We start from the raw sequence: 26146 nt of genomic DNA, 5'->3' as shown, positions 1-26146 counted from the left end.
TTAAAGGCTTACACATGAATGGCAAAGTTTTAAACTGAGAAAAGAATATCTTTATGACCTCAGAGTGGAGGAGAATTTCTCCCCATACAAGAAGCACAGGCCATCAAGGAAGAGATCGATCCCTTTAACTACATTAAAAATGACTTTTAGGGACTTCTCTGGTGGTCCAGTGGTTACGACTTTGTGCTTCCACTGCTGTGGGCCTGGGTTTGATCCCTGGTCAGAGAACTAAGATCCCGCAAGCCATGCGGCGCAGCCAAAATAATAACAATAATAATAACTTTTATTCATCAAAACTTACCATAAAGAAGGTGAGAAGATGAGTCTTAAACTAGGATAGGGTATTTACCACATATGTGTTAACAAAAGGTTAGCATCTAAATATATAAAGAACTTTAAAAAAAAAAAAAAAAAAGGGAGGAAAAGACAACCCAACAGAAAAATAGGCAAAACTCATGAACAGAAGAGGAAAATAAGTAGCCCACCAACCTGTGGGATGCTATTCCATCTCGTTAGTCATCAGAAAAGCACAACTTAAACAACGTGAGATTTCCACCCACCATCTTGGCAAAATGAAAAACTGTCAACGCCACCCTGGTGTGCCGAGCAGGACGGACTGCCAGCCCCTGCTTCTGGGAATGTAAACAGGTGCAACAACTCTGGAAAACAATGTGGGCATCGTCCTTTAAGGATGAGCATTCACCTGACCTCCAGACCTTGATTCTCTGGGGAAACCTGCCTCTGAGCATCAGGAGACGTACAGGATGTCCCCAGCAGCCCCAAAGGGCAAAAAGCACAGGTTACACAGCAACAGTGGAAGAGATGAAACTGTGGCGTGTTTGTAAGTGGAATACGTACAGCTTTGAGAAGGGTGAACTATAACTACACGCACAAACACAGATGAATCTCAGATGTAACTCGAGCAGAAAAAGCACGTCACAGGATGTGGGCGAAATTTATGGTTGAGAGTAGAACTCGGGGAAAACAAGGGACTAATGAGCACCAGGTCGAGTGCTGATTCGTCAGATGGGGGAGACCACAGGGTGCAGTCAAGGAGGGGGCGACTGGACTGACTCTTAAGTTGGGTGGTGGTCGTACGGGTGTCTTATTCTTTATAACATACATACTATATATTTTGGGTGTGTGAAATGTTTTACTAAAAAAAGAGGGTGGGGACTTCCCTGGCAGTCCAGTGGTTAAGCCTCCGAGCTCCCACCGCAGGGTCAGTACCTGGTTGGGGAACCGAGATCCCGCATGCCATGCAGCCAAGGAGAAGTATTTGTTGAACACTAAGGATAATTGCCTGAACATTTGTCATGGTGAAAATAAAACTGTTTTTATTTATTTTTATTTATTTATTTTTAATAAATGTATTTATTTATTTTTTGGCTGTGTCGGGTCTTTGTTGCTGCGCACAGGCTTTTCTCTAGTTGCGGTGAGCGGGGGCTACTCTTCGTTGCGGTGCACGGGCTTCTCATTGTCGTGGCTTCTCTTGTTGCGGAGCAGGGGCTCTAGGCACTCGGGCTTCAGTAGTGTGGCACGTGGGCTCAGTACTTGTGGCTCACGGGCTCTAGAGCGCAGGCTCAGTAGTTGTGGTGCACAGGCTTAGTTGCTCCGCGGCATGTGGGATCTTCCCAGGCCAGGGCTCGAACCTGTGTCCCTTGCATTGGCAGGCAGATTCCTAACCACTGCGCCACCAGGGAAGCCCAATATTTATTTATTTATTTGGCTGCACCGGGTCTTAGTTGCGGCACGTGGGATCTAGTTCCCTGACAAGGGATCAAACCCGGGCCCTCTGCATTGGGAGCGCAGAGTCTTAGCCACTGGACCACCAGGGAAGTCCCTAAAAATGTTCAAAAAAAAAAGAGGGTGATGATAATACCTTCCTTGTCTACAGCTCAAGTGAGACACGCAGAGGAGAACAATTAGCTTCACTTTAGTGTGGGCACTTACTCTGTGCTAGCACGTGATCCGCATTCCTCGCGTATTCAGCACAGGAAAGCTGCGAGAGAGCAGATGTAGTCCAGGGCTGGGCGCCGTTGGCTGTAGCCCCTGGCAAAGCCCCATGGATGCCGGGAGGGCGCCCATGATAGGCACTAACTGCTGCCTTCCCACAGGTGCTGAAGTCCACAGGGGACGTGGCTGGAGGCCGGGCCCTGTATGAGGGGTATGCGGCGGTCACCGATGCACCCCCCGAGTGCTTCCTCTCCCTCAGGGACACAGTGCTGCTCCGTAAGGAAGCCCGGAAGCTCATCGTTCAGCCCAACACTCGCCTCGAAGGTAATGGGTTCCTGAGCCCTCACTGATGGGGGCCGTGCAGAGCCCTCTGGGAGCACAGAGAAGGCCTGGAACCAACCCGGGCTCAGGAAAGGCTACCTGGGGTGGCCCTCCTCCCCATGCCAACCCTCAGGCCCACACCTTGGCATCTTCCACCCCCCACACACACGGGGTCAAGCTGCTTCTCAGACGGCAACAGAAGGTTTGAGGCAGGCCAGCAGAGCAGGGGCTAGTAGAACAGGCAGACCCCGGGCCTGTGAGGAGGCCAGGCATCATACCGGAGAATCAGGCCTGTCGGGGGCCCAGGAGTGAGGTCAGCTCAGGCAGAGAGTTGGCACCCAGCAGGCCGAGTTGAGCCCAGGGGACAGCAGGACTTGGCAGAGCCCGGAGAGAGATCAGCACCACCGTGGTCCTTCTCCCTCCTCAAGCAATGATGCCGTTGCCAGAATCCCTGGCCCTGTCTGCCTTGCGCTTGTACCTCTTGTATTAAAGGCGCTTTTGTATTAAGAGCGTTTGCTCCTCACTGCCATAGTCATGGGCAGTTGTGAGGGTTAAATGAAATAATTACCTCCTCCTGGTGTGGAAAAAGCATTTAAAAGGTTTATTCTAAACTCTACTCTGGGGAATTCCCTGGTGGCCCAGTGGTTAAGACCCGGCGCTTTCACTGCCAGGGCATGGGTTCAATCCCTGGTCAGGGAACTAAGATCCCTGCAAGACGCGTGGTGCGGCCAAAAGAAAAAATTAACAACAATGAAAATACACCTCATTTAAAAAATAAAATAGAGGAGTTTGGCCCCCACCCCTTGGCAACCCTCTCCCCGGCTCCCCACCCTCCAGGCACACCCCCTGAGCTATCACCCAGCCTCCTCTTCTTCAAACGGCTGTCACTCTGCCATTTTCCTGTCTGCTCGTCTGCTCATCTCCATGGCAGCAAGAGCAGCACATCCCTGACACCTGGCACAGGGCCTGGCCCACAGGAGCCTCTCAATGCCTATCAAATGAGTGAGAGAATGGATCATGCCGGGCACATAGTCAGTGCTCATTACATGGACAATATCGCCATTGCTTTGACTGTCCAGCCCTGGGCAGGCATTGGGGTTGGACTACTCACTTCAAGTAGTTCACAGCCCATTAGGAGTGAGCCAGAGAGAGAAATGATCTTATAAGGGAAGTGTTCATGGGTGCCCAAGAGACACAAACAGTGGTCTGAACACTTAGAGAAGGGAAGATCACCTCTACTTTTGAGGGACTCAGGGAAGGGTCTGGGGAGGAAGTGGGGGTAAAACTTTAAGGCCTGAAGAACAGGTTGAATTTTCAAAGGTAGTGGTGGTGATGTTGATGAAGATGCTGATGATGATTGTAGCTGACTTTTGAGGACTCCCATGTGCCAGAGTCTGGGTAAAAACTTTCCATGGATCAACTCCCAACAACTCAATGAGGAAGTTATTATCCCCATTTTTCAGCTGGAAACTAAGACACAGAAGGGAATGTACTTGCTTGAGGTCACACAGTTAGTGGGTGGCAGGACCAGGATTTGAACTTGGGCCATCTGAACTCAGAGCCTGTGCTCTTAGCTGCGTACATCCCATGATGCCACAGGGCACAACAAGGTGCTGTGAGTGGGTAGAGCAGTGGAGGGATGTTAGAGGGAAGTGCTTCCCAGGAGTATTCAGGAACACCCCATAAGTGAGATGGGTACCCTGGGAACAGCCTCACTTAACAGGTGAGTAATAGGTTCAGGGGTCGTGATGCTCGTGGTAGCTGGCGCCTGGTGAGCATTCCCTCAATGCATTCTTGTATTTAATCACCACAGCTTCTTGAGACAACAAGCACTGTGCTTGCCCACACTTTACAGATGAGGAAACTGAGGCTTAGAGAGGATGAGAAACTTGCCCAGAGTCCAGTAGTAGACAGAGATAAGGCAATTCCTGGAGGCCAAGGACTGTGTCTGTTTTACCTAACATGGCACTGGTGTAAATCTTTATTAAGTGAATGAATGAGTGCAGCAATTCACTGAATACCCCCCCTTTAATATTTCCTATCTCATAGGATTATTTTAAGGATTCAGTTAGATAAAGAAATATTGAGGGGCTTCCCTGGTGGCACAGTGGTTGAGAGTCCGCCTGCCGATGCAGGGGACACGGGTTCGTGCCCCAGTCCGGGAAGATCCCACGTGCCGCAGAGCGGCTGGGCCCGTGAGCCATGGCCACTGAGCCTGTGCGTCCGGAGCCTGTGCCCCGCAACGGGAGAGGCCACAGCAGTGAGAGGCCCGCGTACCGCAAAAAAAAAAAAAAGAAAAGAAATATTGAGCACAATTTTTGGCACATGGTAAGAGCTCAGGAAGAACTAGCTGCTCCTATGCTTATGATTGTGATTCTGCTTCCCTATTAAGACCTTTTCCTGCTGCTGTTTTTTTCTCCATCTCCTCCCCAGGCTCAGAAGTACAGCTTCTTGAGTATGAGGCCTCAGCTGCTGGCCTCATCCGATCCTTCTCTGAGCGCTTCCCAGAGGATGGGCCCGAGTTGGAGGAGATCCTCACCCAGCTGGCCACAGCTGATGCCCGGTTCTGGAAGTGCCCCAGTGAAACCCCATCTGGCCAGGCTTGAGGCAGATTTGCATGGCCCTTCCCCCACTCCACTAAACCAAGGCTGCAAGTGGCCCCCTTTTTGTCCGTGTCTTAGGGGCTAGGGGAGGGGCAGGAGCTCGGACCTTGGTGCTACCTCAGCCGAGGGTGGCGACACTAAGCCCTTCCATTTGACAGCACTTTCCAGCTTACCAAGTGCTTCCCCTGTGTTATCTCATCTGATCTGCACTGCCCTCTGTGGGTGAGCAAGGCAGGACTCCTTATCCGGCTTCCCAGATGAGGCAATGCAGGTTCTGAGAAAGTGACCTGGCATCCTGCAGGACTCAAAACCTCTCCCAGTCCAGTGCTCTTCATGTATTACTTTTATAACCAGAAAAATAAATATTAGAAACCACCACCATCTTTGCAATTTGTGTGGTTCTTCCTTGCCTTTACCTCACTTCTCATTTGCTCCCAGCAAGGTGCTGGGATCAAGGCCTGCGGAGGGAGAAGGAGGGTTATTTTTAGGCTCCCATCCACAACGGGATTTTGACATCACCTCTAAATGTGGATATACAAAGAGTCAAGAGATGAACGTAGCACAATTTTTGCCGTCCTCCTTCGTGGCTTTTCTACTATTTTAAAATATTCCAGGAACCTAAAACCTGGAAAGCCTCAACTTCAGCCACAATCCTAGGATTTAATCTCTTACTCTTTGTGTTTTTTCTCTGAGCCTGGACCTCTAGAGTAAGGAGGGAGAAAAGGAGTGGCCTCTTTTCCACCCGGTTAACCATGAGGATGAAGAGGGGAGGAGTTAGTTTTGCTGTTCATAAACACTACAGGGGCTCGTTTCCAGGGCTCAAAGCCAGAGGGCCCTGCTGCTGACTCTGAGCTGCAGGGCCCAAAAGCTCCTACTGGAAGGATCAAGGATAAATGATATGAGCTGGAATGAGGGATTGCATCTCAGTAGCTAGAAACCCGGCACAAGCCAGAGCATCCTGCTCGCTGGCCTCTGCGTCCCGGGCCGGAAAGCTGAGCGCCCGGAACCTTTATACGCGAGCTTTCCAGAACCCGGGCTCTATTAGGCGCTGCGCGGCGGCTTGCCGGAGCTGGTTGCCAGGGTGACGCCTGAGAAGATGGCTGCTGCGTCTTCGTCGGATTCCGACAGCGGCAGAGCTGAGAGGTGAAGGCTGGGGTCCTTGAGGCCTCTTTTCCTACCTATGTAAAGAGGGTGCCCTGGTCCCCGGGATCTGGGCTCCTGCGGTTCTCAGCAGCGCTGGCGGTCCTTGAAGGGCTCTTAGAGATCAAGTGGGGAAACTGAGGCCCAAGGAGTGAATGGGTGCGTGTGGGTGACTCGAGGTCACTGTGCGCCGGTGGTGGAGCCTGGACTTGGACCCAGATGTTCTATACCCCTAGTTCAAAGCTGCCTACACACCTCATTCTCAGAAACCAGCTCCGGCAAGTTTTCTTCCCCTTCCTTGGGATTCATCTTCCGCGCCCCCCGCAACTCTTTCCCTCTTCTCCCAGCAGTGAAGCCAGTTCGAAATGGCTGGATGCACACTACGACCCCATGGCCAACATCCACACCTTTTCCGCCTGCCTGCGTGAGTCTCTGGGACCAGGAACCCCGGTTCTTGGGGGACGGAGGAGTCGGATGGTTCTGTAGGGAAGCCTTTAGAATTCTGAGACCCTGGCTTATGGCTGTTTTATGTTTTCCAGAGCTGGCAGATTTGCATGGTGACGGGGAGTACAAGGTAAGCATATCACCCCAGAGGTGAGACTTCCCGATGGCTCCAAAGAAGCTCAGCATAATCTGGAATTAACGTGTACTTTGAAAAAGCACATTTAGGGTTAAATTTTATTTTTAATGTGGAAAGTGAAGAGAACCTGTTGATTTCACAGTACAGACTGCGGAAAGTAAAGCAGAGCAAAATGCTGCCGGAAATTATACTAAGATAAAGCATCTTAATTTTGTTAACTTGAAGTAATTCTTTACTGGAAGGGCACATCCCTTGGTTGGGGGTGGGGCGTTACTCTGGAGGGAAAGTAGAAGGGAGGAGAGTGAGAGTTTTATGTTTATCAAAAGGACGGGAGAGGCCACAACAGTGAGAGGCCCGCGTACAGCAAAAAAAAAAAAAAAAAAAAGGGCATAGGGACTTCCCTGGTGGTCCAGTGGTTAAGACTCCATGCTCCCAATGCAGGGGGCCCGGGTGTGATCCCTGGTCAGGGAACTAGATCCCACATGCCTCAACTAAAGATCCCACATGCCCCAACTAAAGATCCCACATGCCACAACTAAGACCCCAGTGCAGCCAAATAAATAATTTTTTTTTTTTTTTAAGAAAAGGGTATAGATTTTAAGATTAGCCATGAGCTAATCATTGTTGAAGCTGGATGATGGGTATTTGGGGGTTCATTATATGAGTCTCTCTACTTTTGTATATGACTGAAAATTTTCCATAATAAAAAGGTTAAATTTTAAATTTAATTTAAAATATAAAAGTAAGTAAATAAAATATAAATAAAGAAATAAAAAATTGGGGGACTTCCCTGGCAGTCCAGTGGTTAAGAGTCCACACTTCCAATGCAAGGCACGTGGGTTCAACCCCTGGTCGGGGAACTAAGATCCCACATGCTGCACGGGGTAGTCAAGAAAATATTAAAAAAAGAAGAAAAATAGGGCTTCCCTGGTGGCGCAGTGGTTGAGAGTCCGCCTGCCGTTGCAGGGGACACGGGTTCATGCCCTGGTCCGGGAAGATCCCACATGCCACGGAGCAGCTGGGCTTGTGAGCCGTGGCTGCTGAGCCTGCGCGTCTGGAGCCTATGCTCCACAACGGAAGAGGCCACAACAGTGAGAGGCCCGTGTACCGCAAAAAAAAAAAAAAGAAGAAAAATAGATAAAAAATTTTGAAGGCACAGGTTTTTAAAAGTTTGAGATATATATTGGGCTAAATAAAGGAAGTTAACATGTCTGGAGTAGACTCTCTTTGAGGCAGTTTCACATACATAGATATTATTTATTAGTGGGAAAATAGATTCTGAGAGGCTGAGTTTACCGAGTTTGTAAAAGGTGGCAGACCTGGGTCTGTCAGCTCAGCCCTCAGCAAGGGCAGTGAACCCACAATGGGTGTGTTATGTGGGCAGCTTGAAGGGAGTCATACCCTACATGGACTGTGCAGTCGGATTTGGTGACTTTGGCCCCCAAATTCCTATCCATAAATCATTCAACAATTCGGCAAGCATACAGTGAACCCCTTCTGTGTGTCAGGTGTTGTGCACACACTAAACTTAGAAATGAGCCAGTCCATAGTCAGAAGGAGATATAGACAATGCCCTTAATTCATCCATGATGTTGACTGAACACCTAGTGTATGCTTGGCGCTGGGCTGACAGCAGTGAAGGGTGGAGAAATCACAGACCCAATAACTAATGTGAAATGGTAATGCTTTTGTGTAATAACTTTTTCAATGGCTAGTTTGCTTACTGTCGATTCCAAGCATCTAACCCAGTGCCTGGCACAAATTAGATAATTGATAAATATTTTTGGGGTAGATGAGTGGATGCTAAAATAGAATATATGGAAATTATTACGGGAGCACCAATGAAAGAACAGTGACTCTATCAGGAGGCACTAGAGGGCAGTAACATGAACTGGTGCTGAAGGATGAATGAAGTGTCCCAAGAAGGCATGGAAGAGAGGAGGGCATTCCAGGCAGAGGGAACAGCACAAGCAGAGGCAGAGAGGCTTGGAAGTTCACAGCATATTTGGAAAGAGCAAATTTGAAATTAGAAAGTTGAGGCCAATATGAAATAATAGTTAAGACCACCGGCTTTGGATCCAGACAGACCTAGGTTCAGGTCCTAGCTCTACCACTGACTAGCCGGGTGACTTTTACCTAACATCTCTAAGCCACAGCTTCCTCATTTGTGAAATGAGGCTAATAATCGTACCTACCTCACAGGTTGTTGCTAGGATTAAATGAAAGGACGCATGAAGTTACTGGTGTGGCTCCTAGCACACTACATGCGCAGAATCCGGGCATTCTGTGGCAGCCTGCATTCTGGCTGGAGCATAGCATGGATAGGGAGGTGTTAGAAAACAAGTTGGGAACCAGATCAGAGGGGCCTTGAAGGCCTCACTCAGGAGAATGGGTTTGCATGACAGCTACGGTGGCTTGGAGGGTGGAAAAGACAGGCTGAGGAGCTTGGTTCTCCTCTCTGGGTCCGTAGAGCACATCCTGCTCTGCGTGACTGGTTCTGCATCTTTAGCTCTGTTCCCGTTTGGAAGCCAGGCCTCAGAGCCCAGATATGAGTTTCAGGCCCCCCACTGACCTCAGCAACTGTTCCAGTGTCTAGAACAGTGCCTGGCGTGGAGCAGGCCCTGAAGAAACGTTTACTGAACAAGCAATGAAAACATGAGCTGCCACCTATTCCTCGCTAGGTTCTCTAGTTGATTACCTCATTTGATTTTCACTACAAGTGTCGTATGGTAGGTATTCCCCTTTTGCACGTGGGAAAACTGGGGCTCAGGAAGTTGCATCAGTTTTCCCAAGGTCACACAGCTTACAAGCCTTCTTGCAAAGCCTTTGCCCTTCCCCCACCCACCCATGGTGCATTGTGAGCGTATATGAATGTGCACCAGCAAAAAGCTAAGCCCAAGAAGAGGGGCAGTCGCGGGGGTGGTCTTTAGACCCTGAGCCAGGAATCGGCCCGCCTCTCTCTACAGCTGGTGGTGGGGGACCTTGGCCCAGGTGGGCAGCAGCCCCGCCTGAAGGTGCTTAAAGGGCCCACAGTGCTGAGCGAAAGCCCGCTACCTGCCCTGCCAGCCGCTGCTGCCACCTTCCTCATGGAGCAACACGAACCCCGGACACCAGCGCTGGCACTCGCGTCAGGCCCTTGTGTGTATGTGTATAAGAATCTCAGGCCCTACTTCAAGTTCAGCCTGCCCCAGTTGCCTCCAAACCCCCTGGAACAGGACCTTTGGAACCAGGCCAAAGAGGTGAGTGATGTGCGGGATGAGAACAAGAAGGCGAAGGTAGCAGCCTTGGGGTTGTCCTCGTTCCCTGCCTGGCTCTGGTGCTCACAGGCTGTACCTTCTTCCCATGCTGGCACAGGACCGGATTGACCCCCTGACCCTGAAGGAGATGCTGGAGGGCATCCGGTGAGATCCCACTTCCCCCTTCGTATGCCTCCTACCCCTCCCTCATTCCCCCACCCCTACGCCTTCATCCCAGAGCCCGCAGTCTGAACCCCAGGCCCTGTTCCTTAACTAAACCTGCCATGATGGTCCCTCTCCTTACAGGGAGAAGGCAGAGGTGCCTTTGTCTGTACAGTCACTCAGGTAAGGGCCCTCTGGAGGGCCAGGGCTCCAGAAGCTCCCAGCGGGGAGGGAGCGGCCCTGGAGTGGCCTGGGGAGGGCAGCCAGGCCCAAGGCATGCAGGTGTCAGTGCTCTGTGTGTCCAGGTTTCTGCAGCTGGAGCTGAGTGAAATGGAGGCATTTGTGAACCAGCACAAGTCCAAGTCCATCAGGCGGCAGGTACTGCCCCTCTCTTCTTATTTCCCTAGAAAAAATATGGACAGTTTTTTAAAGAGACCATGTAACGTTCGTGGTAAATTCTACAGCCAAATGCGACTAGTTTTACTTTGCAGTTACCCTTCCACATATATAGTCACAAAGCTGCAGGCCTTCTACTTTCTAGTTAACAGTAACAGCTTTTTTTTTTTAATAAATGTATTTATTTTCATTTAAAAATTTTTTTGCTGCATTGGGTTTTTGTTGCTGCACGTGGGCTTTCTCTAGTTGCGGTGAGCGGGGGCTACTCTTCGTTGCGGTGCGCAGGCTTCTCATTGCGGTAGCTTCTCTTGTTGCGGAGCACGGGCTCTAGGCGCGCGGGCTCAGTAGTTGTGGCACACGGGCTCAGTAGTTGTGGCGCACGGGCTTAGTTGTTCCACGGCATGTGGGATCTTCCCAGACCAGGGCTTGAACCTATGTCCCCTGCACTGGCAGGCGGATTCCTAACCACTGCGCCACGAGGGAAGCCCCACAGTGACAGCTTTGAATTGATATACAGTTATATAGCTTTATATAACTTTTATCATCTTGGGGGTAAAGGTAATATATTTTCATTAGAGAAAACTTTGAAAATAAAGAGAAATATAAAGGAGAAATATAAGTGACTACACTCACTACTCAGAGGTACTCTTACCAGTTTGGTACATTTCCTTTATAAATATGCTTTTATATCCTGCTTCCCTTGAGTACATAACATATATCTTGAGCATTAGTCTTGAAGAACTCCATTTTTAATCAAGTGACCCCTTGATTATTTCATTGATGGTTCATTATTTCATTCATAGTTTATGTAACTATTCACATGCAGGTCATTGGAGAAGAAATGTCTCCTTTTTATGCACTTCATATTTTTCTTAGTTATGCTTTTAATGGCTTTATTGATGATCCTATTCGTTGATGAACTCCAGTGGTTCCTGACCTAGGGGTTCCTGACCCTAGCCCAGGGATGGGCTCCCATAGCTGTCCCTGCATTTCAGAAAGCCGCAGGGGAACCGGCTACTTCCTGTAGAGGCCACGTGAGCCGAACACACTGACCAACACGTACCTCAGCCTTTGGCTAGCCTTAGACAATTCTGTGAGAAACATTGTTCTCTCCTGCCGAGCAGCAGCTGAGGTCCACAGGTGTCACTATCATTGAGTACTTTTAAAATCAGGAAGTAAATGAAGTAAGTATTGCTTAAAAGATGCAGTTTTGGGGAGGCCATCGTTCCAAGTATGTGCATGGTTACATGATTGGGAGCCACTAACGTCCATGTTTCTATAACTTTTCTCCTTCCACTAGGCATTGAGGATCATTCCTTTTTTTTTTAATCTTAAAGATAGTCACACAATGAACAGCTTTATCCAAAGAAACATTTTAGTCCCGCTAAGTTACTTCCATAGGAGAAATTCCTAAAAAAGGGATCATCCCCTTCTCTTTTGTTTTCTCTCCAATCACAATTAGAAAAAGAACATATGCCCACTGTAGAAACTGTAGGAAAGCACAATGGAGAAATTAAACATCACCTATGATCTCATTGTCCAGAGATAACCAGTGTTTGTATTTAAGGGTTTAGCTTTCCAGCATGTTTTTTTATTCATATATTTTTTTTAAACTGGGATAATACTAACATAACTTTTTACCTGTGTTTTCTCTTAATACGTTAGAAGCATCCTCCCTGTCACTGAGTCTTCTTGTAAAATGTGATTTTTGTAAATGACTGCATGGGTTTTTTATCATACAGATAGTTTATAATTGACTTAGACAATCCTCTTTTGTTAGAAAGTTAGGTTTGTTGCAGTAAACACCTTTGTACATAAATCTTCTGTCACATCTCTGATACTCTTCCTCCTCCTTTGCCCTCTTTCTTCCTGGGGCGTCCTGGGAGTCTCTGGGGGGATGGTGTGAGGGGAGCTACTGGGTGACCCCTGGAGTCCCTCTGCAGACAGTCATCACCACCATGACCACCTTAAAGAAGAACCTGGCTGACGAGGACGCTGTGTCCTGCCTGGTGCTGGGCACTGAGAACAAGGAGCTCCTGGTGCTGGACCCAGAAGCCTTCACTGTTTTGGCCAAGGTCAGTGTGGGGCCTGGCTGTGGGCACACCCGTGGCCCAGGCTCCATTCCCTCCCCTGTTCCCCAATATCTCCTGCCCCCCAGTTAGTTCTTGGTAATATGTGTTCACTCTGGAAAATTATAAAATGTAGATAAGCGTAAAGAAAGAGATATAGGGACTTGCCTGGCGTTCCAGTGGTTAAGACTCTGCGCTTCCACTGCAGGGGGCACGGGTTCAAGCCCTGGTCGGGGAACTAAGATCCTGCATGCCATGTGATGGGGCCACAAAAAAAAAAGAAGAAGAAGAAAAGAAAAAGATATATATCCCCAAATCCCACCACCCACAGATAAGTCTTTGGCATAAGTCTTTCCAGACATTTTCATATTTAGACACAGATATATAACTTTACGTAATTTTTTTTTTTTTTACAAATATGGCCTCTTGGCATAGGATCATGTAAGCTACTGTTTTCATGTAGCAGAAGCTTATCAATATCTTTCTGTATCTATATAAAACCACATCAGCCTTTGCAAAGGCCACACATCGATTATATAGATGTACCCTGTCACCCATTGTACATTTGTTTGCAGTTTTTTGCTATTATTAACACCACCTCAGTGGGCTTCCTTGCCCAAACATCTTTGCGTGCTTATCTAAATGCTTCCTTACGATGCATTCCTAGAAGTGGCCGAGTTTAGTCAAAGGGCTACATGTTGCCGAGTTTCCTTCCAGAAAAATTGTACAAGTTTAAACTGTGACCAGCAGGGTGTGAGTGAGGAGATTGGGACTTGGAGGAATTACTTCAGGTCAGGGAAGGGCTGGGGCTCCAGGGAAATCGGGATGTTTGAGTCTGTTCTTTGCAGATGAGCCTACCCAGCGTCCCCGTCTTCCTGGAGGTTTCTGGCCAGTTCGATGTGGAGTTCCGTCTTGCTGCTGCCTGCCGCAACGGGAACATCTATATGCTGAGAAGGTAGCCACATCCGTGGTCTCTGGGGCCAGAGGAACATCTCAGAAACCTGGTGGTCTTGAGGGCTTGTAAGATGAGCAGGGGGCTTTGGGGCTGGAATGTGGGAATGGAAAGAGCTGAGAACTTCATATAGGAGGCAGAGCCCTTGAGCACAGGGGACATGTGGAGGCTCGTCCGATGGGGCCTGTGAGAGACTGGGCCGGGTGGCCGTAACACGAGTGATGCAATCAGATATTAGAAGAAATGAAAATAGTCTCTCATACTTGTTCTGTTGCTTTTATAGGTATGTGACATTTCCTTATGCATTAGTTTGATATTTCTCAACAGTCATTTTTTTTAATTCAAGAAATGTTTTCGAGCACCTACTATGTATGAGGCATTGTATAAGGTGTTGGGGATATATTGATGAACAAAACATTAACAAAGATAGATATTAAAGTCAACAAACCAAGGTAATGTTGCAAACTGGATGCATGCTATGGAGGAAAAATACAGGCTCAATGGGAAAAAACAATGGGGTCAGGGTGATCAGCGAATGCCTGTCTGGGGAGATGACTTGAAGGTTAAGAAGGAGCCAGTTGTTCAGAAAGTGAAGCAAGGGCTTCCCTGGTGGCGCAGTGGTTGAGAGTCCACCTGCCGATGCAGGGGACACGGGTTCGTGCCCCAGTCCGGGAAGATCCCACGTGCCGCGGAGCAGCTGGGCCCGTGAGCCATGGCCGCTGAGCCTGTGCGTCCGGAGCCTGTGCTCCGCAAAAGTGAAGCAAGAGTGTTACAGGCAGAGGAAATTTAAGCGAACTCTAGGTGGGAAAGACATTATCTTGTGCCACTCAAGCTTGGTGGCAAGACATGACGTAGAGACCAGGGTCGGCTCATGCAGGACCTGGTGGGACATGGTAAAGATTTTGGATTTTATCCGAAGTGCAGTAGAAAACTATTATGGGGTTTTACTCAGAAGAATGACATGACCCGTTTACATTTTTTAAAGATTACCGTGCTGGGTGGAGGGTAGATTGGAAGGAGTCCCGGAGACCAGTGGGGAAGCTCTCAGAGGAGTCATCAGGTGGGAGATGACTCTGGCTCAGACTTAAGCAAGGTGGGCTAGAGCCTGTGATGGACAGACAGGAATTATCCCTACTTTCTGGATAAGAGAAATTAAGACTCAGAGGCCAGGAAACTGAGAACAGTGCATTTACACAGAATAAACTCCTCATGCTTTTCTGATGAATTACTAAACTGCGTCAGTCCGTTACTTTGTCTAACCTGCAGTGTGCTCACTGTAAACTGGTAAGTGCCAGGTTATCACACAAATTACTGTGGTAAAGTTGAGAGGAAGACTAGGAGGGAAGACACACTTCCTGTTATCCAAGGTCGTGCAGCTACTAAGTCACAGAGGTGGAACTAATAGCGCAGTCATCTGCTTGTGGGCCAAGGTTCCTGCCAGGAGAGTCTGTGGGGCTTGGAAAGAGGAGGGTCAGCCGGGGAAGGAGAGAGGGTTCCTCTGGGGCTGGGAGAGTGTGTCTTTATTCCACAGAGACTCCAAGCGCCCCAAGTACTGCATCGAGCTGAGTGCCCAGCCTGTGGGGCTTGTCCGGGTTCACAAGGTCCTGGTGGTGGGCAGCAACCAAGACAGCCTGCATGGCTTCACCCACAAGGTGTGGCCTCTGGGCAAGCACCAGCCCCAGCCCCTCCACCCGTGCCTCCTCAGTCCCCCTCAGCAGGCGAGCCCTTCCGGCCTTCCCTTCCCAGCAACTCCAGCCACCCCTTCTTTCCACTCTTAAGCCCTGAGCCCCCTGCAGACATTTAGCCGTCCCTTGCCCCCCACGCAGGGTAAGAGGCTGTGGACAGTGCAGATGCCCGCAGCCATCCTGACCATGAACCTCCTGGAGCAGCGCTCCCGGGGCCTGCAGGCCGTCATGGCCGGACTGGCCAACGGAGAGGTCCGCATCTACCGCGACAAGGCCCTGCTCAGCATCGTCCGCACGCCGGTGAGCTGCTGCCTCCTCCTTGCCCCGCTCCCGCCTGTGGGGCCCCTTCGCTGCCTCTCCTGACCCCACTCCACCTGCCACCCTTAACTTCTGATGCATTTTGAAAACATTCGTTGAGCATCCCATATGCACAACTCACTGTATTAGAAGGATAAATCAGTGACTGAATCCTTACTGTTGGGGAACTTACAGTCTGAAGTGATAGCCAGCTAGAGACACAGCCGATTCAAATACAAGGCAGACTAAAGCAGAGCAAAGCACTGAAAAAGCACAGAGGCAGCCCAGTGACTGGGGGCGGGGGGGGGGGGTGAAGGATAAATAGGGACGGAACTCAGGGGCCATTTCACAGGGCAAACCACAATTCAGCTGGGCCTCGAAGCAGTCTGCTTCGATAAATGGAGTGGATAAATGGAGATAGAATATTCCAGACTGGAAATAACATGAACAAAGGCTGAGAGGCATGAGTGTTCTTTAAAGGAGTCCAGGTAGTTTGATGAATCTGGACCAGACTTTTTCAAACAAAATCAATTTAATAGGCCAGCAACAGAACCAGAAAAAAGAAGTTCAGAATATATCACATGTGAAACTTTGTGTACTTGTATGTATAAAGTGTCATATGTCACAATGTAAAATTGGAAAGCAGCTGGTTTGGACCACAGGCTGCTGGGAGGGCAGGTGGTATGGTGTGTGGGTTGGGGAAAGGGCAGGGAGAGAACTGATAGAAAAGGCAAGTTGGCGTCAGATGCGGAAGGCCTTGAATGTCCTGACAAGGAGGGCAAAAGCCACTGGAGGTTTTTCAGCAGGGAATAGGTGTGGTCATATTTATATTTTTGAAAGGCAGCAGAGGCAGCAGTGTGAAAGACACTGGGGAGGAAGACTAGGCTGGGAGACCTCTTAGAAAGCTGACCCCAAAGCCAGTGATGTTCAGTCTGGAACTGTGGCCGTGGCAGTGAGGAGGGGGCTGGGATTAGAGGCAGCGTGGCTCCAGGCCTCGCCTCACATCTCACCTCTTACATCATATCTGGGGTCTCCAAGCCTTATCCCCCTCCCCCCAGACTTGCTCTCCTCACTGAGTCATTTTCCCAGCTAAACTCTGACATCGCCACCGTAGGATGCAGTGACCAGCCTTTGCTTTGGCCGCTACGGGCGGGAAGATCACACCCTCATCATGACTACACGAGGTGAGACAAGTCAGGCCTGGCAGGGGTTTTAAAGTTGGGAGTCAGTGAGATAGGCCAGATCCTGGGAAAGAAGAGGAGGCGGATGTGGAACATTGGTGGGCCTAGGTTTGGAAAGCAGGGCTTGCAGACACGTCCTGTCTGGGCTGGGCCTTCACTGGGGACAGCTCACCAGCAGTCTGATGTCACTACCTGGGGGCCAGGCCCTGGCTGTGTCTCCAGTTCACCCCAGTATCCGCCACAATGCGGAACTGGAACATCACAGTGGTCAATAAATAACTACTAGGGAATTCCCTGGCGGTCCAGTGGTTAGGGCTCTGCACTTCCACTACAGGGGGCCCGGGTTCGATCCCTGGTCAGGGAAGTAAGATCCCGCAAGCAGAGTGGCGCAGCCAAAAATAAACAAGTAAATCAGCTGCTAAATGAATGTTTGAATTAATGGTAGGACACACTTCATTCCTTCCAGAAACTCAGAGTCTCAGCAGGAAGACTGAAATGGGTCGATATGAGACAGATTGTTTGGGAAGAAAGAATGGGAATGTAGGGTAGAAATGGGGAGGACAAATCTGCTTCTGCCTGTCCTCCTCCCTAGGTGGTGGCCTGATTATCAAGATCCTGAAGCGCACAGCAGTGTTTGTGGAGGGGGGAGGTGAAGCAGGTCCCCCACCAGCCCAGGCCATGAAACTCAACATGCCCCGAAAGACCCGGCTTTACGTGGATCAGACACTGCGAGAGCGGGAAGCCGGCACCGGTGAGATTCAGGCTGGCTCCTTCCTCTTCCTCCTCCCTTGCGCTAAAGCAGCAGGAACTGGGTGAATGCCGCCTGGGTGCCCTGAGCAGTGGGAGGAGACCTGGGTGAACCGGGTGGGTCTCATGCCTCTGGAAGCCCAGAGACAGCCTAGCAGGTACACCCTGCCAACAAAGAGCTACAGCTCAAGGGGGAAGGTGCTGTGGGTGAGGGCGAGAGCCCTTAGAATTCGAGGAGGGAGCAGCCACTTTTAGATGGAGGAATTCTCATGAGAGAAGTAGAATCTGATCGAGGTTCTTCCTTATCCTATTTGATTTTCCTCCTCTTTTTGTTCATTTATTCATACATTCACTTAATACCTATGATTATGCCAGGCCTTGTGCCAGGTGCCTAGAATTAGGCCAGTCCCTACCTAAAGAGCTCAGTAGACCTTGCTAACTTCATGTTGCATGACAGGTGTAGAATAAGTCTCTGCAGAGGGCTGTTGAGACACACAAGGGAGTGTGTTTGCCTGGGAGCCTGGGAAAGGCTTCAGAGAGAGATGATACTGGATTTGGCCCCAAAAGCTGATTATAAGCCTACCAGCCAGAGAGGGAGAGGGGAGGGCGATTTAGGAAGAGGCTTGGGAAAAGGCGCAGGGCCCTACGTGGATCTAAGCAGCATCTGTCATGTAGCTGCGGGTGCAGTGCAGGAAGGCTCAGTGGCCAGCGGGGAGGCTGGGAAAGCAGGTCAGCTGGCTCCGAAAGGGTCTGGAATGCGAAGTTAAGATGTTTTGGTTTATTCCGTGTAGTGGAGAGATGGGAAAGATGTTAAGCAGAAAAATACAGTAACTCAACCCCCTCTGTCTTTGAAAGGAATCTGGCTTACAGTTTAAAGGATAAATTACAGGATAAAGAAAATAGCTAGCAGGCTGTTGTAGCCTAGAGGACCCAAGAGAAGCAATTGATATATTAGAGAAATAATTAAGAAGTTCTCTAAGGTATAATGAAAATAGCAAGAATCAATAGCTTTTGTATATACCAACAGTATCCAGTTAGAAAAGAGAAAGTTTCCATTCACAATAGCAAAGAAATCCTTAGACGTAAACTTAACAAGAAAACATACAAAGTCTAATAAAGAAAATTATAAAACTGCTTTAAAGAACAGGAAAGACCACCTGAATATTTAAATGATGAGACTTACCAAGTCTCAGGGTAGTAAGACCTAAAGTTGTAAAGCTGTTGATTAGTTAACAGCTTCTGAAATTAATCTAGAAACATAGCAAAGTTACAGTTAAAATCCCTATGGGTTTTATTTTGAGGACTTGACCAGTTGATTCTAAGAGTAAATCTAAGAAGTTTGGGGAAAATAAGAATGAGGAGACTCAGCCTATCAGATAGCAGAATGAACTATGAAGCTGTAGGAATTAGCAGCTGTGGCATCAGTATGGGAATTGATACAGCTCAGTGGCACGTTTAGGAAGTCCAGAAACAGACCCTTGTACGCGTGGAAAGTCAGTATATGATAGATGTGTCATTTCAAATTAGTGGGGGAAGGAGAGACTGTCCAAGAAACATAATTAGGACAACTTGTTTCTAGAAAAAAAGTTAGAACTCTACCTCATACCAAACACAAAAGTTAATTCTGGGTAAATTAATAATAAACTGTGAAAGTATTAGAGGAAAAAGGAAAGATGAAAGGATGGGGTAACATAAAGATGAAAGCTTCTGAATGGCAGAAGGCTCCTCGCAGGCACAAGGAGCAAGGACAGACTGGCTGACCAAGGCGCTCAGTCTGGAAAGTAGGGACAGTGGGATGGAGGGGAGGGAGCGGGCTCTGGAGAGGCCCTGAGGAAGAGTCATCCGACCTTGGCAAATGATTAGCTGTGAGGGGTTAACCTGGGTGACTTGATGGATGGGGATGCAGTGACGGAGTTAGGGAAATGAGGTTGGTTTCCGCAGCGTTGAGCTCCAGGGGTTGATGGGACGTCCAGGTGGAGGTGCCCATCAGGCAGTTAGAAGCAGCAGGCAGGCCGGGCGCCGAGCTGCCCAAGATGAGTGCACAGTACCAGGTGCAGACGCGGGCCAGACCCCGATGCACCCCTGCCCTCAGGAGCTCGCGGTTGTTCCTCTTTGGGGTGGTCACAGCCGGGGCAGGACATGGATGGGGCAGCGAGGAAGACAGAGGATGAGAAGAAGACCAAGGACAAAACTCGAGGGAACCCCAGCCCTTACTAGAAGGAGCCAGCAAAGGAGGCTGCGGTTGTGTGGGCAGCCAGGTGGTGCGAGAACCAGGAAGCAGGAGCAGGGAGTGGTCCGCAGCGTCCAGTGTCACCAGAGGCTGGCTGTGGGACCTCAGTCCTCCCGTTGCCCACGTTCCCAGCCTCTGCCCACTGTGCCTTCCTCTCGCACTCTCCCCACGGCCGCCTGAGCAGCACCCTCTCCCCCAGCCCTGCCCCCTCCTCCCGCCTCACGTCCAGCATGCTCACGTCCAGCATCGGCCCTTTGTGTGCCTCCTCAGCCATGCACCGGACCTTCCAGGCAGACCTCTGCCTGCTGCGCCTCCGGGCCGCCCGTGCCTACGCGCAGGCCCTCGAGTCCAGCCTGAGCCCCGTGTCTGCGACGGCGCGGGAGCCGCTCAAGCTGCACGCTGTGGTGAGCACCCACGTGGCGGGGGGCATCAGCCACCTCAGGGCCAGGAGGGCAGAGGTCAGGGCTGTGCGGGCACCCCTCGGCCCAGGAGCAGATCCCAAGGCAACTAGGCCCCGTGCCCCTTCTCACCTTCCCACAGGCCCAGGGCCCAAGGCTCACGTCCTCCTCTGTGAGAGCGCTCTCACCTCTTTCCTGTGCCGCCTCTTCCCCTTGGCTGGCCGCAGAGTGGGGCACGCTCTCCAGCCCCCTTATTCCATGCGGTGCCTCAGACGAGCCCCCAGACTTGGGGCAGGGCACACAGGTAGTCACCTTGGGCTGTTTCTTCCCAGGAGCCTTGAGGGACTCTTAGAGCTGTGGTACAGGGAAGAAACCTGTTCATTTCGGTAACTGCCGGCAGCCCAAGGAGTTGGGACTGCCCAGTACTGGGAAGGGGCCATCCTGAGACTTACACTGGCACAAGGAGGATAAGGGCCCCTTGTACTCAGACACAAGTGACCTCAAGGTCGTCAGGGCTCCAGCCGGCTCTGAATGGGTCCCTGAGGTGTGCTGTCTGATCCAATTGGGCTTCTGATATCCCTTTCCCTAAAGAAAGTGGATAGATACAGAGAGGAAGCAGCTGCAGAGCAGTCGAGGATAAGAGGGAGGAAAGTGAAATCCTTGCAGCCACCAGAGGACGAGAGGAGGAGGTTGGGCCAGGCCCTGCGAAGAGCGGGGTGGGGCAGGGCATGGACACAGGTGGGAGCCAGGGCCGGCTTCCCCAGGCCAACTGTGCCTCCGACCAACTTGCTGAGTGGCCTCGGTCGAGCCCCTTCTCCGCTCTGGGATTTTGCTCATCCCTTGCACACGGAGCCAAGCTTCTGAGCTCCGTGCCTTTTGAGGGGCGGATGGACAGTGCATTAGAGTGGTTCGAGGAAGGTGACTTGAGGGCGCTGATGGGGGAGCGGGCGGGCAGGGCCGGGGTAGGCCATATTTGGCCCCCAAGGCCACTAGGTCCTACGGGCTTTCTCCCCACCCCACCCTCTGCACAGGTTCAGGGCCTGGGCCCCACCTTTAAGCTCACCCTTCACCTGCAGAACACCTCAACAGCCCGACCCATCCTGGGGCTGCTGGTCTGCTTCCTGTACAACGAGGGGCTCTATGCTCTGCCCCGGGCCTTCTTCAAGGTACTGGACCCACCTTACTGAGACCTGGAGTGAGAAAGGGTGGGCGGGGCCGGATTAGATGTCCGCAGGTCAGAGGTGAGGGAGCTGGCAAGTGGCTACAGCCACAGACCAGACTAGGGTGCAGCAGGGGCCCTGGGGAGAGCCCCCGAGACCTGCCTCAGCTGCTTTTCTCCCAGCCTGTGAGAGGTCTCAGGGAGGCACACCGAAGGTTCTGGGAGAACAGTGAGAGTCCAGGCCTCACCGGTGCTGCTCTCAGAAGCCTGTTGGTGCTCTGGGGTCCCAGAGCCCGCCCTGTTTTCTAGCCACTCCTGCAGCGGGAATGGGAGCCCCACGGAGACTCTTCCAGAGTGAAGAGCCTTGTTTCCCCCCAGGTCCAGGTTTGACCCTGAGTTGGAAGGACCAGAAACTGAGAAAGACTTTGGGATGTGAAAGAAATAGCCCTGGACTTGGTTGGAGGTTTAGGTTTAGGGACTTCTCTGGTGGCCCAGTGGGTAAGACTCCACGTTTCCCCTACAGGGGGCACGGGTTCGATCCCTGGTCGGGGAACTAAGATCCCGCCTGCTGTGCGGTGTGGCCAAAAGAAAAAAAAAAAAAGGTTTAGCTTTAATTAGGGACATGCATGCAGCCCTGTGGCATTCACTCCCCCCACTGAGCCCACATCCTCCTCAAACTGGCTTGTCATCCCTGCCCACCCTGCCAGGGCACACTGAAGTTCAGCTGGGACAACAGGTATGAGAGTGCTTTGGAATCTACCAAACACTGTCTAGGCGTGAGGGCTGACTTCTTTACCTCTTTGTCCCCAAACTTAGGTCCCCTTGCTGGTGCCAGGGCTCAACTACCCCCTGGAGACCTTTGTGGAGAGTCTTAGTGACAAGGGCATCTCAGACATTATCAAGGTAGGTTGCCGGTTGGTACTAGTTGGGGAGGTCAGTGTGAGTGAGTGCGGACAAGGCCCCTGGGTGGCTGCCAGGATGGGGTGGGTGTCTGCCCAGTAGAGGCCTCCCAGCCTCCCCCTCCCCTTTGACAGAGCCCTGCACTAGGGCCAGTGCAGACCAGACCGTGCTTGGCCTTTGCAGGAGCAGGGGTAAAGGGGGAATGCCCCCTACTACCTGGGGCACCTTCTCCATAGGTGCTGGTGCTCCGAGAAGGCCAGAGCGCACCCCTGCTCAGCGCCCATATCAACATGCCTATGAGTGAGGGGCTGGCAGCTGCCTGACGCCTGAGCCCGTGTTAAAGCCCCTGTGGAATCAGGACCAGGGAGTTCCAGCCCCTCCCACTGAGCCGGGCAGAGTCCACGGCCCCAGGCCCACTCCAGTGCAGCAGTGTGCTGGGCAACAGCCTCCCTCTCCTCTCCTAGTGCCCCTTTCTCACCACCCTGACCACTGGGTGACCTGTAGCAGCAGGTCAGTGAGTCCCCAGGAGGTTGGGCTCCGTCCTCCTCAGGGAAACCCAGGCATTGGCCCTTTGGGCTCTCTCTTCTCCCCACTTTTCCCCAGAAGCCACTCCCAGGTCTGAAGGCAGAGTTCTGAAGTGCTCAAGGTGAGATGAGGGCATAGGCCCAGCCTCCTCGTCTGCCGCTTCCCTTAGGCATGTCACTCTACTGCTGCTGCAGAATTGGCTGGGGCCTTGCCTGAGACAATCAGAGGCTCTTCTTGGGTGAGACTGAGCCCCCTGTTGCTCCCTGGGGTTCCAGAGGCTTGGCTCCTCCCAGCTCAGCTTGCAGGCAAAACACATGCTCTGATCTCCCCTCGTGAGCTCAGCAGGGGGCCCTGGGAATAGCTGCCTTCCCACCGGAAGTCTTGGGCTCAGCCAAGGTCTCAGGCCTGTGATGCTCTGTGAAGATCACCAAGGGAGAAGCTGCTGCGGGGGGCAGAGAGCGCCGTGCAGGAGCTAGTGGCCCCAGCCCCCACCAGGCTTCTGAAGACCACACAGCTGCTGCTCCTGACTTGGATGCTCGTGCCCAGAAAGCATCCCAGGAGAGGAAGGCTCAGAGAGACAGAGCAGAGGTGGGGCCGCGGCACACAGGAGGGGCGTCTCTGGGGTCCTGGGGAGGGGCTTTGGGAGGCAGAAGCCTAGAACTGCCAGTCAAGATGCTCTTCTGTGCCCCGGAGCCCAGATCGGTCAGGTGAGTGGCAGGTTCACTGGGCAGTGGCCACAGTGTGAGATTCACTGGAAAGGCATGGACCATAGGTGTTGAGTCAGGTTGAAGACTGAATGAAAGTACATGTTTAGACCTTAAGCATCAGAGACCCACAGTCTGGGCCCTTGGTGCTTCCTGGAACCCCCTGGCTAGTCTGCCTGGCCCGCCTCACAGTCTTCTTTTGAGTTAGCGCTACCAGGGCCGCCCTGAGCCATTTGTGAGCCAGGAACCCTACTGCCTGAGGAAGGACCTATATCTTCTGTCTGGCCAGGTACAGGCTAGCATGTGGCAGACAGCTCAGGCTTGTGGGAAGTACCCAAATCCCTGTGTGTTTCAGTTTCCCCAAGCGTAAAATGAGGCAGTGCGACCAGATTCAGCTCTAACATCCTAGAGTTGGCAGCCCCTCTAGAGGAAACAAGGAGTCAACTCCAGAAAGTAAGTGCAGGAGTAAGTGCAGAGCTTTTGCTCTTGAGACCAAGGGCCCCAAGCTGATTGATTCTGCCGGGCAACAGCCTCTGTGCCGGAGACAGTGAGGGACAGCCCACGGTCACCCCCTGTCCTCCCCAGGGAATGCATTCTGGGGCCAGGTTAAGAGAAGCAAGGGGACTGGACCAGAGAAAGAGCCCCATCCCCCTCCTCTCTGCAGAGTCCAGCCACTCGCAAACAAACCAATTGGATCAGGGTGGTCTAGACTTTCTAGATCGAGCTGACTGAGGCACAGTTGGAATAAGCAGGACGTTTTGTCTGGAAATGGAAAGACAGGTAGAGCGAGTGTCGCTGTCAGAGAGATTTCAGCTTAACCTGAAGAGTCTTCTGAGACAGCTTATCAGAGATGGAAGGGCCTGCCCTAGCAGGTATTGGGCCCCTTGTCACTGGAGCTGTGGCACTGGGGCTGGGCCAGATGACCTCACAATCCCTTTCACCCCAGTGAAGTGATGAACTGTGTGAACAAAGAAGTCTGATCTGGGTTCAACTCATAGTTATTCATGATGATGAAAGTGGAGAAGCTATTCCTAAGCCCAACCTAACGTGAATTTATATGATATAATACAATGTACCTATTATTAAAAAATATGTGAATTGTACTGGTCTGGACAGTGTAAATAAAGCAATACAAAGCAAGAAACTGTGCATGATACCCAATGCCCTCACCAGTTAGAGCTCCAAGAAACTGTACATTAAGGATGAGGAGAGTGGTGCTGCCTTTTTTTTTTTTTTTAAAGTATCTAAAAACATGTACCTACTTGGTACTATGGAATTAGGCAGTTTATAACAAGAAAACAGCCTCTCAGGAATTTCCTGGTCTAGCAGTTAGGACTCGCGCTTTCACTGCAGCGGCCCGTGTTCAATCCCTGGTCCGGGAACTAAGATCCTGCAAGCCTCTCCCCATTCCCCAGTACTGCCCCCATGCTACAGTTCTCTTAGTTATTCTTTAAATATGTTTATGCTTAGACATTATTTCTTGGCTCCCTATCGTAATAGATGAGGCTTATAGCTCTCTTGTGGGAGCACCCTGCCCTCTCCTTTTCTCCCCAGTTTTTAGGTAAATTCATACTCACTGTTTGGATTACTGTGTGAAAGTTATCTGCTTATTATTACAGAGCCAAGAATTGGGCTATAATTAAATTACCTTTTTTGTGTACTTATTTTTCATGGAGTTAATAATTGCCCTGTTTTTTTCATTTGCTTAGTTTTCTATATTATACCGATTGCTAATTCTTCCTCCTCCCAGGCCGACGGTTCCTCTTTTTTCTGTACACTTCTGTTCATCCCCCGCCTAAGTGAATGCTGTTGGCTCTCTAGAACTGCAGCGAGCACTTCTCCTGGGAGTTCAGTTTGCCATGTTCTGGGCTAGATTCCCTAATTCCTGGACCCCCATGTCTTTTTTCATAATTCTTCCATTTTTGGTCAGGGAACTAAGATCCCACATGCTTCATGGCATGGCCAAATAATAATAATTTGAAAAAAACACTTGGGCTTCCCTGGTGGCATAATGGTTAGGAATCTGCCTGCCGATTCAGGGGACACGGGTTCAAGCCCTGATCCGGGAAGATGCCACATGCTGCAGAGCAACTAAGCCCATGTGTCACAACTACTGAGCCTGCACTCTAGAACCCGCGAGCCACAACTACCGAAGCCCGCACACCTAGAGCCCGTGCTCCGCAACAAGAGAAGCCACCGCAATGAGAAGCCCGCACGCTGCAATGAAGAGTAGCCCCCACTCGCCGCAGCTAGAGAAAGCCCATGGGCAGCAACAAAGACCCAACGCAGCCATAAATAAATAAATGAATAAATAAATAAGCAAACAAACAAATAAATAATTTAAAAAAAAACTTAAAATGTAAGCAAGAGTATATAAAATGGGCAGGCAAACTTGAAAAAGAACCAAACAGAACCTCTAGAAATGAAAAATAAAACATTTGACACATAAAACTCGATGAGTTGGTACAGCCACTAAAAACAAACAAAAACCAAAAAAACTTCAATAGATTGGTTTAGCAGTTGATGAAAGACTTAATTGGAAGATAGATTTGTGGAAATTATTCAGAATGCCAGAAACAGAGAAAATGGGCACTATTAAGAGACAAGGAGGGGGACTTCCCTGGTGGTCCAGTGGCTAAGACTCTGTGCTAGAACTGATGAAAGACATCAATTCATAGAATCAAGAAACCTAAGGAATCCCATTTAGATAAATACAAAGAAAACCACACTTGGACACATCACAGTAAAATGTAGAATACCAAAGACAAAAAAATCTTAAAAGCAGTTGGAGACAGAAAGTATCTTCAAAGGAACAGTAACAACAAAACAATGAAATAGATGGCAGCTGACTTACAGCAACAATAGACACCAGAAGACAGAATAAAATTTTCAGTATATTGACAGG

The 26146-nt window shown here is 50.4% G+C and overlaps 2 protein-coding genes and 1 long non-coding RNA gene across 11 annotated transcripts in view; 2 read left to right on the top strand and 1 right to left on the bottom strand.

Moving 5' to 3' along the window:
- DPP3 (dipeptidyl peptidase 3) overlaps window positions 1–5258 on the top strand; it is a 34641-nt gene extending 29383 nt beyond the window's left edge. For all 4 annotated transcript variants that reach the window (XM_067748217.1, XM_067748216.1, XM_067748218.1 and 1 more), the window contains exons 17-18: window positions 2118–2280; window positions 4711–5258. In XM_067748217.1, coding sequence (XP_067604318.1) covers window positions 2118–2280; window positions 4711–4883 — 336 coding nt within the window. In that variant the 3' untranslated portion in view covers window positions 4884–5258. The remainder of the gene's footprint in view (window positions 1–2117; window positions 2281–4710) is intronic.
- A 386-nt stretch (window positions 5259–5644) lies between these two features.
- On the top strand, window positions 5645–24385 carry BBS1 (Bardet-Biedl syndrome 1). 5 transcript variants are annotated; one of them, XM_067748223.1, is made up of 17 exons: window positions 5645–6023; window positions 6368–6444; window positions 6560–6594; window positions 9567–9839; window positions 9955–10001; window positions 10143–10181; window positions 10304–10376; window positions 12281–12469; window positions 13312–13418; window positions 14947–15067; window positions 15242–15400; window positions 16512–16581; window positions 17171–17329; window positions 19826–19959; window positions 21030–21119; window positions 21929–22015; window positions 22249–24385. In XM_067748223.1, the coding sequence occupies exons 1-17, from the start codon at window positions 5977–5979 to the stop codon at window positions 22333–22335; spliced, it is 1794 nt and encodes a 597-aa protein (XP_067604324.1). In that variant the 5' UTR covers window positions 5645–5976; the 3' UTR covers window positions 22336–24385. The 5 variants fall into 5 exon arrangements, with proteins under 5 accessions (XP_067604324.1, XP_067604325.1, XP_067604323.1 ...); XM_067748224.1 differs by having other exon boundaries at window positions 5647–6023; window positions 20985–21119; window positions 22616–24385; XM_067748222.1 differs by having other exon boundaries at window positions 5648–6023; window positions 6371–6444; window positions 20985–21119.
- On the bottom strand, window positions 17002–21017 carry LOC137229940 (uncharacterized). 2 transcript variants are annotated; one of them, XR_010945925.1, is made up of 3 exons: window positions 20142–21017; window positions 17973–18075; window positions 17002–17410 (listed from the first exon to the last, which is right to left on the bottom strand). It is a non-coding gene; the product is annotated as an uncharacterized lncRNA (long non-coding RNA). The 2 variants fall into 2 exon arrangements; XR_010945924.1 differs by lacking the exon at window positions 20142–21017 and having other exon boundaries at window positions 17973–19177.
- Window positions 24386–26146: the final 1761 nt, after the last annotated feature.

Source organism: Pseudorca crassidens, chromosome 9, assembly GCF_039906515.1.
Source record: "Pseudorca crassidens isolate mPseCra1 chromosome 9, mPseCra1.hap1, whole genome shotgun sequence".
Classification (NCBI taxonomy): Eukaryota; Metazoa; Chordata; class Mammalia; order Artiodactyla; family Delphinidae; genus Pseudorca; species Pseudorca crassidens.
Note: the sequence above shows the minus strand (reverse complement) of the source record. Positions and strands in the feature narration are given on the sequence as shown.